Source organism: Coenobita brevimanus, chromosome 38 (assembly GCF_032717465.1).
Source record: "Coenobita brevimanus isolate Jiangsu-jjx chromosome 38, ASM3271746v2, whole genome shotgun sequence".
In the NCBI taxonomy this organism is placed as follows: domain Eukaryota; kingdom Metazoa; phylum Arthropoda; class Malacostraca; order Decapoda; family Coenobitidae; genus Coenobita; species Coenobita brevimanus.
Window position 1 is genome coordinate 47,809,343 of NC_136991.1, and position 17,500 is coordinate 47,826,842.

The 17,500-nt window shown below is 39.2% G+C and overlaps 1 protein-coding gene across 1 annotated transcript in view; it reads right to left on the reverse strand.

Annotated features, from left to right (window-relative positions):
* Nucleotides 1-17,500, reverse strand: part of LOC145396579 (transmembrane protein 45B-like) — a 95,093-nt gene that overhangs the window by 10,871 nt on the left and 66,722 nt on the right. Inside the window, exons 3-6 of the mRNA XM_080269953.1 lie at nucleotides 13,801-14,024; nucleotides 13,053-13,169; nucleotides 11,602-11,892; nucleotides 6,356-6,571 (exon numbers count right to left, since the gene is read on the reverse strand). Of these exons, the coding sequence (XP_080126079.1) occupies nucleotides 6,356-6,571; nucleotides 11,602-11,892; nucleotides 13,053-13,169; nucleotides 13,801-14,024 (848 nt within the window). The remainder of the gene's footprint in view (nucleotides 1-6,355; nucleotides 6,572-11,601; nucleotides 11,893-13,052; nucleotides 13,170-13,800; nucleotides 14,025-17,500) is intronic.

Consider the following 17,500-nt stretch of genomic DNA (forward strand, 5'->3'; position numbering starts at 1 on the left):
AGCATTCACATACATAAATGAAGACATGCTAAGAAGGATAATAACATCATTCATTAGACCAACCCTGGAATATGCATCAGTAGTCTGGAGTCCTCATCTCAAAAAGCACATGGACAAGATTGAAAAAGTTCAAAGGGCCGCTACAAGATGGATACCAAGCTTAAGGGACCTAAGCTACGAAGAAAGACTAAATAAACTGAATCTACCAACACTACAGGAGAGAAGGAAAAGAGGTGACATGATAATGCTCTATAAGTGCATATCAGGGAAGGAGAAAATAGACATAAATGATTACTTAACATATGGAGAAGCATCAGCCAGAGGACACTGCAAAAAACTGCATAAGAAGAGAGGTGATAAAGACGTAAGGAAATTCAGTTTCCCAAACAGAGCAATTGATCAATGGAATGCACTACCGAATGAAATAGTGTGTGCCAAAACAATTCACAAATTTAAGGATATGTACGATAAATATGGTTTAAGACACGGGACAGTACGAGCTTGACTCATTCCTGTAAAGATACAATTAGGTAAGAACAATTAGGTAAGAACATACACACAAGTTCATATATCTATATATATATATATATATATATATATATATATATATATATATATATATATATACACACACACACACACATACTGTACATATATACTGTACTCATACCAAGAACGTAATATGATTTTGTTACCCCTTCAATTTGGACGTTTTCTTTGACGCATACGCAGAACGAAAACGAGTAAATTAATGGTAACCTTTTGTAATGTTCCCCCAGCTCACTCGCTCGCTCATTGTGACGTTACTTGTCGAGATGTTGGGCCCATTGCACCCCCTAGTTCATTATCAGTTATAGTTCATTCATTTTAACTAGACTGAGATTATCGTCATCCTGCAGCTTTTTGATCTTAGGTGAATGGCTGAAGAACACTGTCCATGGAGCATCGTGACAAGCACCATATTCTAGTGTTAATCTCCTGTTGTAGCTCAACGTTCATGACAAATAGTGGCAATTTTACATCTAGCTAAGGTGAACAGAGTACAGCCTACGTCATTATATCACTGATTATCCTGGTGTTCTGGGGGCAACCGGCAATCCCACCATCTCAGTTTCCTTAGCCTTCCATCATCCAGTGGCATGCAGACGTTTTTATTTTTAACTCCCTTCCGCCATTCTAGATTAGGATGCATATCTAGTAGCGGCCCTGTCAGTCAGTCACGCCTAAGATTTTTCACATGCAAGGTGCTCCAGTGCAGCGAAGTTCCATATGGGCTCGTATCTGTATGTGGCCCGTATTCGCGTCGGTTAAGGGAGCTCCTTAATACCTTTTCCTAAGCAATTTATTTTGCATATTACACATTTCTATGCTCTTTTGTGGTACTTAAATCATTCTGCTATCTTCATAATCTGCTTAATTAACGTACAAAAACATATTAGCCATTCCTATCCAAAATAAATCGCTAAAGGAAGAGGTGGTAGGAAGCCTCCTCACCCAACGAGAATACGGACCTTGGTCTTCTTTTATACTTGTCTTCTTATGTATTCGTTTGTAATGCGCTACTTTGTGTTATTGGCTACCTGTATTGTCGGTACTTTTTTTCATCAACTCGTAGGCAACAGTACAGTAATTACCAAATTACGGTATATTTATTTGATTTATTCCACTCCTTATTTGTCCTTCAGCTGCAATGTTCCTTAGAGTATTTGGGACTTGTACGGAAAGGTTAAAAATCATCATCGTCATCATCATCACCATTAAGAACTCTACATTCTATGGAGTTCTTATTGGTACTGTACTGTAGATATTTCTTTTCTGTTGGGGGGGGGAGAGATCTAGAAGGCTGGCAGTGCTGGCATTCCAAGACCGTTCAAGATAGGCTTACTGTAGACTTGAAATTTTGAGGAGTGATGTATCTTTAGCTTGGTTTTTGGCTTCTTTTGGCACAATTCTTTTCTTTCCTTAGTACTAGCGCCGCTCTAGCGCCCTCAGTGTTATTTTTTCAGTGTTTACTCTCCCGCGCAGCAAAATTTCCTGAATCGACTGCTTTGCAAAGAAGTTGCAGTATGTAGTCGTCACCATATACTAGTGCACCTGGGTATTGATAATGAGATCCAACAAATACTTTCTGAGATATTGAGGAAAATCAGAATGGCCGCCTCATGCCAGAAAGTGCTAAATCGGAAAGTATTTTGCCGATTTTGACCAAACTCGGTGGAAATGTAGTTGGTTATGAGTGAACATAATTTACTTAGTATTAATGACCTTGATCTCAAGGTTATAGTCAAAATCCGTAAAAAATTCGAGTCATACCGAAAGTCCCTTAATATTAGGTCAGCAATGATAACGAAAGTATTTTCGTCTGGAATGTGGAGTTCTTTGAATATTGCTTCAGCAGTGTCAGAATTCTAGTTATATTTATCATTATTGTCATCATCAACTTTCTTTTCATGTTCATCAGCATCAGCATCATCTCCATCGTTATCGTCATCGTTATCATCTTCATCATCATCATCATCATCATCATCATCATCATCATCATCTCCCCTAAGGATGGGTTGAGGACGGGTGTAGATAGCACGGAAAAAAACAGAGGGCGTGAGAATTAACAAGTCTACCCGATGAAAATGAGCCACACACTCATTCACGCACGAATCTAGCACAAGGAATCCTGACTCCACTAAGGACAGTTCATATGAGGGATTAAGAGTTTCGTAGTTATTTTATTTCATTTTATTTTATTTATTTATTTTTGGGGGGCAAGGCATCAAGAGACCAAGCGGACACTATGAAACGGCGGGATGCGTTGTAAATTTCTCTCTCTCTCTCTCTCTCTCTCTCTCTCTCTCTCTCTCTCTCTCTCTCTCTCTCTCTCTCTCTCTCTCGTTTTGTCTTTATATATTTTTAACTTTCTTCTATTCGGAGATCAACATATGCACTTATAATTATTAAAATATAACGTCAAGTTCATTTTGTAGACGCCTCTGAAGTAGCCAGTATATGAAACATTCGAACATTGTTGATTAGTTTGGTGGCTGAGGAAGATGAGTGGCTGATTTCAGGACTTTTTTTTTTCTTCTTCTTATGAATCTGAATCCATTTCCATAAGATGCATATAATATTAGATGGGTTCTTGAGAATGCATATTCGTTGAAGATAATGATGATGTCTCCACTAATTTTAGGGTGTAATGCGCTGTACCTAGAGAAGTATTAGGGGGAAAATGTAATCACGCCCACATGTCCCCACTCTGCTGACATCTTTTCCTCACCCCACCCCAGGGGAGGCGTTTCTCCACCACTTCTCGTTGTCACCAGTATAGTACTACTACCGTTAGGTTTAGTTAGGTAGTAATGGAAACAGGTTTAAACATACAACTTTCTTCGGTGTCTCCAAACATCAGGAACAACAGTTTAAAACATCACAAATGTGCTTCACCAAAGCATTACATACATCAGACAATCGATATTAACATCGTATGTATATATATATATATATATATATATATATATATATATATATATATATATATATATATATATATATATACAGTACACCATTATATTATGAACTTTCAAAAGTATGACTTCCTTAATATCATTCCAACTTATTGAATGGTAAATAATGATCATCACTACCATCATCACCACAACCATCACAATCATCATCACCACCATCATCATCATCATCACCACCACCACCACTATCATTATCATCATCATCATCCCATCTCATTTTGCCCTCTCATAGGCAGGGGTGAGGTAGGGTCCTGAAGTCAAGGGTTTAAAAAGAACCATGACAGGGATAATAATAATAATAATAATAATAATAATAATAGCCACAACAATATTACCATCTATATAAACAACAATTACACACATGCTCTCTCTATACGACAGAATCCATTTGGTTACAGGGTTACAGTGTTGGACGGCTCATGTATAAAAAAAAAAAAAAATACCCCACCCTGTCACTGTAATCTACGTGACATGGAAAGCTCCGTAACACCTCTTCCTAAGCGATTTATTTTTCCGTATTACCCTTAAGAATTCAAGTGTATGATTTTTTTTTTTTTTCATTTTGCTATTGACATCCTTTGCACCAATCGTGTTTTACAGCAGTGGTTTTTAACTGGGGGGGATGAGCAATTTCCAAGGAGGGGGGTGAAGACAGGAAAAACAGTGAGTGGCTTGAAGAAATGTGTGTGTGTGTGTGTGTGTGTGTGTGTGTGTGTGTGTGTGTGTGTGTGTGTGTGTATGTCACGATAAACTAGTGATTTATGGTAAGTATTCATATTCTGTTTCAGGCGTCAACACACATGTTTCTTTGTACCCGTGCACTAAGTTGGTTGCTTTTCTTCACGTCTGTCTGGTTTGTCTTCCTGCTTTTTTTTTTTCTCTCTCTCTAATCTGGTCGTCACGAGATAGAATTCAATACCAATAAGCCATATATAGAAAAACAGACCCGGTTAAAACACACACGTCCTTCAACTCTCCCGCCATCCTTCCACAAGAGGGATAGCGAACCGTGGGAGAAGGACTACTGCAACGTGTGTGCAATTGAGATAGCTTTGAACCTGAGGCGAAAATAATAATAATTCTGTAAGTTTTCAGGGTTAGATGATGGTAGGAAGCGAGTAGGGGGAGAAGCGAGTGGGGGGAGAAGGGAGCGGGGGGAGTGGAGCGGTGGATTTGTTGACTCAGGCTAGGGGTGTGCGCGTGGGTAAGTGAGCCAAGGCTGAAGGGGAAGTGACCCAAAAAATAAGATTGAGGGCCGCTGATCAACAGAATACTGAGGTGTTATATGCTGAATAAATCGTTATGGAAGAGGTGTTGCGAAATCCCCTATGCCATTTAGAAGCTGTCCAACTTTGGCCTAATTTTGGTGCCTTCCATTAAACCTAAATATTTGTAAAACTTTGCTCTGTTAGATTACGTTTGGCTGAATATTCGTAAGTTTGCAATATTAAGAGAGAGAGAGAGAGAGAGAGAGAGAGAGAGGGAATCATCACACTGGTCTTTAAAGGTAGCAACAAACACGAACATATTACTTTAGTTTATACGCATCTGAGCTAAACAAACGCACAGAAAACGGATGCACAGACGCCCTTTTTCTAAGTGGCAGGGAAAGCTTCGTGGCACCTCATCCTGGGCGATTAATTCTGCCTGTCACATCATAACATTTTCTTGTATTTTATTTATATTGTTTTAATATCGAATTGGTTTGCGTCAGTAACATTCTAGAGAGGATAATCGGGTAATGTGAGGAATAAATCGCCAAGGAAAAGGTGTTAGGTAATCTCCAGACTTATTAAATCTTTGCTGTATCAGTGAATTAGCTGCTGAGTGTACGAGACGGTAAATGAAGATATATGTAAACTTGATTTCTTGAACTTCACGACCAGTTCCTTATTCATCTTCGTCTTTCTTCCCACATCTTATTCTCCTTTCTCATCTTCCTATTCTAATTGTTCTTCTTCCTCTTCATCTTCTTTCATCTTCATCTTTTGTCAGTCTATCATCTTCTTATCTTCTTGTTCTTGTTCTTCTTCTTCTTCCTCTTCCGATTCTTCTCCTTCATCGTCAGCTTCTTCTTCCCCTTTCTCTTCGTGCCGCCTCTAGACAATTTTATTCAACTTTGGAGCCTTTGAGAACTACAAGACTTAGATATATCTTTCCGTAACCTCTTCACTGGCAACTTCAGCCTGCGGTCCACTGGGTTCACGTTTGAGAATGAACCCTGGACCACAACAACAGCAACTGAACCCCTTGACTCCGGTAGGGATGGTGGAGAGGCACCTTCACGTGGTGGCATTGATATAACCAGGCGGCTCATGTGCCTGGTTATACAAACGTCCCTGAACTCCCTCCCTATCCTCCGAAAAGAGGATGGTGGACCGCAGGAGAAGGGAAACTTAAGCCTGCAGTCAACTGGATTCATGTTTTCTGTTCACTACACCTGCACTGAGATTAAGACGTCTGGAGGTAACAAGAACATAAGAGAATTAGTCACAGAAGAAGAAGAAGAGGAAGAAGAAGAAGAAGAAGAAGATGATGATGATGAATTGATGATGATGATGATGATGATGATGATGGTGATGATCATGATGAAGACGAAGAATAAGAAGAAGAAGAAGGGGAGGAGGAGGAGGAGGAGGAGGAGGAGGCGGAGGCGGAGGCGGAGGAGTGATAATAATAATAATAACAATAATAATAATAACAATAATAATAATAATAATAATATTAATTATTATTATTATTATAAAGTCTGCGTTTTTGTTCACCTTCCAAATTAGCATATACATAAATATCTCTGTCTTAATAATAATAAACACATAATTTCAGAGTCTTTTTACATCCCACAGTGAGTCTAAGTGCATTATCCGCGAGTCTTCATCGTATATCGGACACCGGGAGTCTTCATCGTATATCAGACACCGGGAGTCTTCATTGTATATCAAACACCGGGAGTCTTCATTGTATATCGGACACCGCGAGTCTTCATCGTATATCGGACACCACAAGTCTTCATCGTATATCGGACACCGCAAGTCTTCATCGTATATCGAACACTGGGTTATATCGTATTTCGGATATTACACATTATCTTACGTGTTATTTATTGCGTTATCGACATCATTAGCATCAATAACGTACAGGAGAACATTTAGACATTATGGTAAAAATAAATCGCTAAGGAAGAGATGCCACAAAGCTTCCTGTGCCACTTATAATAAACCCCTATATTACTTTTTACATATATTCCTCTTTATATATTTCATAGTACTTTTTATATTATACATTTTCGCCATACTAGTAAATTGTGCAGTACCATCAACAGATACAAAAAAATATATCACTAACTGCAGTCTTATACGGCAGTCAGTATAATATATGAAACATGTTAAACTTATTACACTAGAAATAAAAACGTGACATATTCGACTGGATGTGACGCAGTAAAGTAAGGAATAAATAACTAAATGAAAAAAGTAATCCCTGAAAATGATGAATAATTTAGATAACAGCTGAATAAAACCAGTGTGAAGGTTGTTATGTATATATGTATGTATAAATTCTTGTATATTTGTGTGTATGTATGTGTAGTATGTATGTATAAATTCTTGTATTTTTGTATGTTTATATGTGTAGTACTGTATGTATGTATGTAAGTATGTAGGTATTTTTGTATGTATATATTCTTGTGTGTATGTATGTATATATGCATATACATGTATGTGCAGTATCAAAATCCACATAACAATAACTAATACCAATACTAAAAATACTAATACCAATACGAATACTAATACTCAGGCACATTTAGTCCTACTTTCCTATCACAACGGACGGTTTCACTAAGTTGATCTACACTGAAAATAAAATAAAACAAAAATCACCCAGAAAATTGCATAGAACACCTTATTGAAACACAAGATCACTTTATACATTCCACTGAGTACTTTACTACAAGCTTCAGGAGGATCGAATGCTATCTTATGGTGCAAGTCTCCTATTTAAAATTCGGTAAACGATCTGCTGCTTTGATTTTGAGTTTTGAATAAATTTTGGAGGTTTTTTAGTCATCAGGTTTGGTTATGCAACGAATATAACAGTTAGATAAACACACACACACACACACACACACACACACACACACACACACACACACACACACACACACACACACACACACACACACACACACACACACACACACACACACACACACACACACACACACACACCATTGACTCTACCAATCATTTAAATCAGTCCTTTTTCATCTTACATAAGCACCAGACGTCTATGCGAATCCCTGAATTTAACGTTTGATGACCAGCAAAACAGCACACAAACACGTGTATATCTTCGAAGTCAGCGAAGTCTTATGAAGCAGCTTATTACGTCGCACAGTGTTGCTTCCATGGGGAGAATAGGTCCCGCTCAGTATAAATCGTGTGTATAATTGGTAAGGTCTTGTTATTAATATCTTCAAATTACGCACTTCTACAATGTTTTTAACCTACTACTTTGATAATCAAGTTATATCTAATAGAGGGGAAAACACGAAATTGTATTGGACTAGGAGCTCTACTTGATTTACACATTTAGTAGATGGATAAGTAGATAGACCTTTCATGCTGACTGATGGGAGAACAGAACTGGTGCAAGTTAGCCCGCTGCAAAAAGAACAGGGTGCGGCACAATTTTGACGGCTCAGAACAGTCCATTCAGGGTACAAATACGCTACCAGTGGCACCTGCATACACATTTGACATCATGTTGACTTGGGAGAGCATATGTGCGGCAGAGGTCCAGCACTGGGTACACCTGACAACCTTCACATAATCACGTGTTTGTTGGTGGCACTGACATGAATGGACGGTGGTGTCAAATATTAGTTAAAATGACCCAGGAACTGTGATAAACGTCGGAAATTGTAGCTAGACCTTCACTTCACACACTATCCCAAGCTCATGGCCAGCTGTACATGGTAACTTGTGCTAGGGCCTTAAATACCATACAGTACTTGCGCATCTGTCAACCAAAACACATGCGATACAAAACACACCAGGACTTAGCTGTACCTGTAACCTCTTCAGTTAAAAGTGAAAAATAAATTCCTATCCCAGTTCAAACATAATCCCACTCAGACATAATATAAAGCTAATCTATCCTTAAGCATCACAAAATAACTAAGCTACATCACACGTACCTAATTTAAATATAAGATTCATTACGTTTTATCAGCAAATAGCGAAAACAACACAATCATAACATACAGTACACACTATGCTCTACCCGTGCACGATCCAGTATATAAGAATTTACCGTAATAATTTCTACAAGTCTCACCATCTTATAAACACCACGACAACAGTATTTGAGGCACATACAGTGAAAGCTCTGGGACACACACACACACACACACACACACACACACACACACACACACACACACACACACACACACACACACACACACACACACACACACACACACACACACACACACACACACACACACACACACACACACACATTTTGGTATATAAATGCAAATTTTCGCCATTAGAGGCTACGAGATTCATTTGGGTCACGATTCTTTTTTTTTTTTTTTTAGTAACTATTTTATCTATCGCTTCAAGATCCATCCACCAAACTATCGACAAAGAAAATCTCATAATACAAAATTTTGAATGTTCAAAATTAACATGACCTACTAAAACACACACACACACACACACACACACACACACACACACACACACACACACACACACACACACACACACACACACACACACACACACACACACACACACACACACACACACGTACACACACTCAGTCCTGTCATATGTTACAAAATTGATGTTAAATAATTTATGTTACGCCTTCGACTCTCACCACACCACACTCAGAAATGGCAGTAATAATTCTAACAATTGGACAGAGATAAATGGCACAAGAATGCTTCCCAAACTCTCAAACAACATATTAGCATTAAAGGCATATGACACAGCCTACCTAAATATAATTACAGAAAATCTAAATACTTCATAAAGACTACCGTATGACAACCTTCTTAGGTACATTAAAAAAAGAAAAAAAGAAAAAGAAATCTGCATAATTCCTTCCAGCTTGCGGCCTCTGATATAAATACAGGTTTACAACACTGACTAGTTCCACAAAATATACTGTTTTTCGTCCCTGGTGTGGCATATATGTGGAAATTTGCCAGACTTCATTGTGCCTTTGCTTCAGTATATAACCTATGGCTTCTGTGACTATAGGAACATTACGTTTTTGTTTAAAGAAGGATGTAGATTTTCATATAACCCATGAACAAGTACTTTCAGCAGGTGAAATGTGCTCTCCTTTTTTCTAGGATGTAATAAGCATACCTGTTACACGAACAGAAAGAAATAATGGCAGTACTTTTCGTATTCCATGCACATTCCTATTTACAAGTTCTGTGTGGAAATGATGCATAGAAATTGAGGTTGACAGAATACTCATGGTTCAAAAATCAACACAGTATATCCAATGAAAGAAACAGTTTGGTATATTATATTTTAGAGTCACTCAGAACAGTCTTATGAGCTGTTTATTTAATCAGATTATGTAATGTCCTTCAACACTTCACTTACATGGAGGTGCAGCCTAACTACAGCCAGTACACCAACTAGACTATGCTTTACCTTAAAAAATGAAAATAATGATAATGATAATGATAATAATGATATTAGTAATCATCATCATCATCATCATCATCATCAACATCATCATCATCATCATTCATTTTCCTGTCCTCTTATTCTTTTATTGGTTTTATTGGTTTATTTCTAATTTCCTTCTCTTTATGTGCATGTGTTTGCCTTTTTTTCCTCATTTTTTTTTTCGGGGTTTTGCGTCTTTCTTTTTTTGCTTCCTTGTCTATCTTTTTTTCTTTCTTTTTTTCTCATGACCTGCTTGGTTTACGTACCCTTCTTGTCTTCGAACTCCTTCACCCTAACCCATATCCTCATTTATCTTTAATGACTTTCAGTATTTAAGTAATAAGCTAAACCGTAATATTTTCTCTCCGTTTCAGGCTATACACAGCTCTTGTCATAACTTTTTTAATAGGCTGTATACTGAGTTGCTACACATTAAGTATATGTTCATAATGATATCTGATTACATAAACTGTCATCATCTAAACATGTAAATCCACTGAAACTGTTCGCCATCTCTCAGCTGTTTAGCGGTCTACAATTTACCTAAGTACCAAATTCCCAGAGGTACAATCTTTTCCATGAAACATATTTAACTTATGTGTTACTAATAAAATCATTCCTAATAACCGACCTAAAACAACGAACTATCATATCTCTGAACCTGCTTCCTTTTTATACTCTGTATATAATTAATATATAAATATATAATATTTAAGATACCATAAATATTTCTTTTAACAGTCGCCTCTCGTTTGAGTAAGAGTATATCTTTGTTAACACATGAACTTCTGAATATGCTTACATTACACCGAAACGACTTCCTTCATAGAAATTCTTTTCTACACACAAATAAATTCAACTGTAACTTATCGTTTAGGCAAATGAGGCTGAGGCATAGGCTTCATCCTTGAGTGGGTACCCAAAAGCAACAAAACTGCATTAATAATGTTACAGAAAGTTTCCGTGTATATATATATATATATATATATATATATATATATATATATATATATATATATATATATATATATAAATATATATATATATATATATATATATATATATATATATATATATATATATATATATATATATATATATATATATGAGGGGGAGTTGTCTCTCAGTTAAATCTAAGAAGGGTAGGCCTGCAGTGTGTGTAAATCAGTTACTATAATATGTACAGGATGCGTATTGGTTTTTTCCTATTTTTCAAGTAAATATAATAATGGTAGCCTTACACTGCATATACGTGAGTGAGTCCTTGTACTACGCACGGGAAATGTACTGACTTAGAGAAAACACTGAGAATCCCCCAAACAAATGAGCCTCAGGCCTCTTACAACACTCAGCACACAGTCTTCCGTGCTTCAGACCTCCTCATCCTCAGAATCCTGCAGCATGGCCTTGGTCTGTTCCCCATTTTCCACGAAGGCCGACAGTGGCGTGATGTGGTGGTAGAGCAGGTAGCGGTAGAGGGTAGACGGCGGCATTTTCTTCACCTTGAGGTAGATGACGGAACCAGCTGCCACCATGAGGAAGAAGATGGTTGCGTTGTGCCAGCAGAAGAGCAGCGTCACCATCATCATCTGCCGGTGGTCCGAGGTGTCCCATTTCTCGCCACTCGGGGGGTACAGCACGAAGCCTATCTGATAGAACCACGTGCCCTGCAGAGAGGCATTCAGGTCTATAGTCCTTTTACTGAGGGTATTAGACCAAGGGTAATTTGTGCCAAGTCTGAAGCGAATCGACAAAGAAAATAATGGAATGGCAACAATTTGAAAAGTATTGAGAAGAAAGAAAGGAAGAAGACAAAGAAAAAAGAAGACGAGAAAGGAGATGATGATGATTGTCATGGTGATGGTGATGAAGAAAAAGTAGAAGAAGAAAAAGATGAAGGAGGAGGAGGAGGAGGAGGAGGAGGAGCAAATTACAGTAGGCCTGAACACCCTGGTAATTATGAAGACCAAATTAGCAGAAAAATCACCTGCTTTGCATTTTACGTCACCTAACTCGTCCCATTTCTCGCCATTACTGTTTATTCACTTTTAGAGGCGATAAAAGACTCTCTCTCTACAGAAAATTTTGGGGCATAGAGGGTGTCACATATATAACATCCACTTCCACTCCGCCGTGCGATTTCTTTTGTGTTGTGGGGACGTTATCAGTTTATTTCCAACTCCAAATTCCACAGTCACGCCCACACCAGCCGACTGAGCCATTCCGCAACACACAAAGTGGTATATCAGTTTCTTGAGGTGCGCTATATTCAGTCTACCCTGTATTTCGCAAAGTTTTGGCTATAAATGCTGATAAATTTTCCTCTCTGCAATGATTTTACTGTTATTCTTTATGTCCACTAGTAATATATAAGGTAAGATGGACTCACCTGCAGTATAACAAAGAAGGTGTGTGCGAGTGCGGGTGTAACACTGCCCTTCAAACACAAACTCTGTCTGTTTACCTATTTGTTTACCTGTATTGCTATCAGTACATACATACATTCATACGCGCGTCGCTTCATCCATCCATCCATCTGTCTATCTGTCTACCAATCTATATGTCTGTCTGTCTATCTATCCATCTATCTGTCTATCCATCTATATGTCTGTCTATGTATCTATCTGTCTGTCCATCATTCTCACCCACCTGCATCGTGAAGCTGGTGCTCGCCGGTGTGGGTATAACACTACTCATAAAACACAACTCTCCTTATCTCTCAGTCTGTCTACCTACCTACCTATCAGTCTGTCTATCTGCCATTCTGTCAATCTATCTATCTTAGTCTATCTGTCTATCTGACTATCTATCTATCTATTTATCTCACCTGGAGCATAACGAAATAGGTGCGTGCAAGTGCGGGTAAAACACTGGTCTTGAAACACAGCTCAAGGGCGGTGGCAGCAGCACAGGCCACGATGACGTAAAACAGCAGCATGTGCACCTGCGGAGAGGCATGTGCAGCTGTGGTCAACAGTGCGTTTACAATCCCCCGAAAAAAAGTCAGATTCAAAAGTCATCATAAATTAGACTAGAATAAACTATAACGCGTTTTTTGTTTTCATTTGGCGGAACTGGACTATTTTTCTCAATGTAGATGTGTTGTAAACAGCTTGATATTCCTTGAGGCTTGAATATGAGGTGGGAATTCGTCTCCTTGGTTACTAGTCAAATTAATCCTCCAGTATAAAGACATATGGCCCTCAGATTAGAAATAGATCAATACTTTTTTTTTTTGTTGAGGAGGTAAAGGACGTGTAGCCCCTCCATATTGAAAGAGAGGAAGATAGCTGAGTCTCTGATCAATCCAGTCTTTTCCTTCCTTCCTTAGCCTTCCTTCCCGCTCCTTCCCTTCCTTCCCCAGTCTCCTTTCCCCCTCCCCAGTTCCACCCCTTCCTCTTCCCTCCCACTCCTGTACATCCTTGGCGGTGGTAGAAGAATAACCCCACCATGCTGATTACTTGAAAATGCAATCCAGTCTCTTTGCCTAACCACTCTTCCCTCTTCTTCCCCTCTCCCTTTCCCTCCCTAGTTCCTCCCTCCCCCTTCCCAATCCCTTCCCTTCCCTCCCCCACCTGTACATCCATGGGGCTGCGTCCGTGGAGGTGGTAGAGGAACAGCAAGCCCTCCATACTGAAGGCGAGGAAGGCGGCGAGGTAGTCCAAATCAGGAGGCCCGGGGAAGCGGTAGTGTACAGCCACGTCCGCTGCGCCGCTCACCCCGAAGAAGAAAAACATAGTGAGATGCTGGGCGTTGCTAAGATGAAACCGCCCGTCTTCGATTCCAGTCGCGAGTTCCCCTGCAATTGCAACAGTAGATTAATGCCAGAATGCGATGCTAGTCACGAGGAAGTGCTGTGGAAAAAATGGTGAGATGTTGAATGTGGATGAGATGGAACCGCCCGTCTTCAGTCATAGTCACGAGTTCGCCTGTAAAAATTCAAGATGAGTGAGATTTGTCTAAGAATAAGAAAAGACGCGATAAAAGACTAGATAAGATAGCAGCAGCAGCAGCAACAAGAATAGTAGTAGTAATAGTAATGGTGGTTGTAGTAGTAGCAGTAGCATTAATAATAATAATAATAATAATAATAACAGTGCACTCAAATATCCCGAAAAGAGGAGCAAACATAGAAGAGGAAGTGGTTAACCTCCACAGAGAATGGGTAAAAGTAGAAGGAACGCGAGGACTGCGTGAATAATGTGTGTGTGTGTGTGTGTGTGTGTGTGTGTGTGTGAGAGAGAGAGAGAGAGAGAGAGAGAGAGAGGAAAGGCTAATTGAGAAAATGTAAGGTTGGATATGATATGTAAGCGACAGACAGGATCTTGAGACAGATATAGCCTACACGCCAGCGGTGATGAAAGGATTACCACACACACACACACACACACACACACACACACACACACACACACACACACACACACACACACACACACACACACACACACACACACACACACACACACACACACACACACACACACACACACACTACTGATATTACCCAGTACTTGTATTAGGCAAATTCTCTTTAGGAAAAATATGCTCCTTGCACTTAAAATCGGCCTAAAATTTAAGCCTCACCGTCATGAACGCTGAGTTATAGCAATAGAGTAACACTAGAATTACCCTATACTCTTTTCACTCTAACTTGGCCTAAAATTGCCATCTCTCCATCTCCAGTGCTGAGCCGTAACAGTAGATTAACACTAGAATACGATGCTAGTCACGAAGAAGTGCTATGTAGAGGATGTAGAGCCGTGGCACTTTTTCCTGCCAGTGAGCTACGTGAAATATGCTACAAAAAGAGGAAAATCTGGACCAAGTTAAGGTGAAAGAACCATAACACACAAAGCCTTAAGCCTTAAGCCCCTTCAAACACAGAGAGTCATTGAGTGTGTTGGGGTGCGTGCAAGGTATCAGTTACTGAGGGATTATGTAATGGGCGGGAAGGTGTGTGCGTGCATGATGAACGTTTGTGCGCGTAAAAAATGTTTGCGAGGAAAGCATGTTAGCAAAAGTGTGTATGAATGAGACAACGCGTGTGTGCATGAGACACCGCGTCCATGCATGAGAAAACGCGTGCATGAATGAGACAACGCGTGTGTGCATGAGACAACGCGTGCATGCATGAGACAACGCGTGTGTGCATGAGACAACGCGTGCATGCATGAGACAGCGCGTGTGTGTATGAGACAACGCGTCCATGCATGAGAAAACGTGTGCATGAATGAGACAACGCGTGTGTGCATGAGACAACGCGTCCACGCATGAGACAACGCGTCCATGCATGAGAAAACGCTTGCATGAATGAGACAACGCGTGTGTGCATGAGAAAGCACGTGCGTAAAACAGACTTGCGTGTGATGGTTCGTAAGTATTGCCGTGCTTGTGTGATCAACACAACGTGCATTGCAACTTAGCAACAACAACTACTACTACTCGTACTAATACTACTACTACTAATACTAACACTAACATTATTATTAATACTAATACTCGTACTACAACAGCAACGATAGCAACAACAACAATAGTAACGTCATCAACAACATCAACAGTGACAACAACGATAGCAACTATAGTCATCAACAACAACACTATCGTCATCATCGTCAACAACAACAATAACAACAACAACAACAACAGGAACTACAGTAACTACAACAATAACATCAACAACAACAATAACAATAACGACTATAACGTCATCAACCTCATCAACAACAACAACAACAACTAACATTACCATCGACAACAAAATCAATAATAACATCAACAAAAACAATAATAATAAAAAAACAACGACATCAACAACAGCAAAAAACAAGAGATGATTTAATTTCAACTGAGAGCGAGTTGTAAGACGTCTTGAGAGTCGCATTCTAAGTTGCATTGTAGGCTTCGTAGTGCCATTTCCTAAGCGATCTATTCTGTATATTGCAACTTGGTAACCACTGTGTGCCACTTATGTATATTATGTCGATATTAAGTCTGTAAATATCCGACAAGAGAATATTAGGACGTATTATGCTAAATAAACCGCCAAGAAAAAGTTCCTACGATCGTACAGGAAAATATCAAAGCGTAATATGCTAAATAAATCGCTAAAAAGAGTTGCTACGATCCTACAAGGAAATATCAAAGCTTAATATCCTAAATAAATCGCTAAGATACAGTTGTTACGAATCTTGCTGTGAGTCTTAAGATGGTCGACATAACACATGCCAAACCGTTACTTATATGTCTATTTCTGTCTGTTGCCCGACGCCTTACTCCCGTAATGGGTAGCCACAAACAAATCACCTTCACGTCGCCCTGTCTTCTGTCATTTGTTTGCCATCCCTCCAACTCACATCCCCCTCTCTCACATAGGCTATCTATCAAGTCCATCCCTCCATCTTATCCTTGGTCTCCCCCTCCTCCACTCCCCCTCCACCTCACTCCCATGCACTCTTCTAGTCAGTCTCTCAGCTCAAGTCTTTTCCTCTACTTAAAATACATACGGTAAAGTTTTTTTTAATAATATTTTTGCAGTAATTATATACCTGCACTTCGTAATGATGTATATATCAGTGCACTCTTTCCTAGGTGTAGATTATGGCCGTCATTTTCGAGACTAATATCATGTTTATTGTATATTAAATTCACACACAGGAATTATCAGATTCATCAAAGTTTATTCCCAAATTATTATCTTCGTTAGTTAAGTTGAAGAGTTAAATAGACTGTAGAGTATATATCAGGAGACAAATTATCGTTTTCAGTAATCGTTAAGAACATCCACGGGTCATAATTGCAGTACCCCGACTGGAGAAAGATAAACAATAATGACTGTGTGTGTGTGTGTGTGTGTGTGTGTGTGTGTGTGTGTGTGTGTGTGTGTGTGTGTGTGTGTGTGTGTGTGTGTTTTAAGTCTGCAAACAAGATTTAATTGAATAGCATCACCGAAATGGGCTAACAAAAATACGCATGAGTCTCCTTGGTTACTAGTTATATCAACCCTCTAGTCTGACTACACCTGGCCATCAACTGAGCTGCAGGGGGTTATGGATCTTTGTCAAGTAGTTGTAGTAGTAGTAATAGTAATAGTAGTAGTAGTTGCAGTAGCAGTAGTTGTAGTAGTAGTAGTAGAAGTAGTAGTAGTAGTTGCAACCCCAAGCTTATCTGAAACGTGAACCCAGTGGAGTGTGGGCTGAAGTTGCTCTCCTCCCGCAGTCCACCATCTTCCTTTCAGGGGATAGGGAGGGAGTTGATAGACGTTTGTATAAC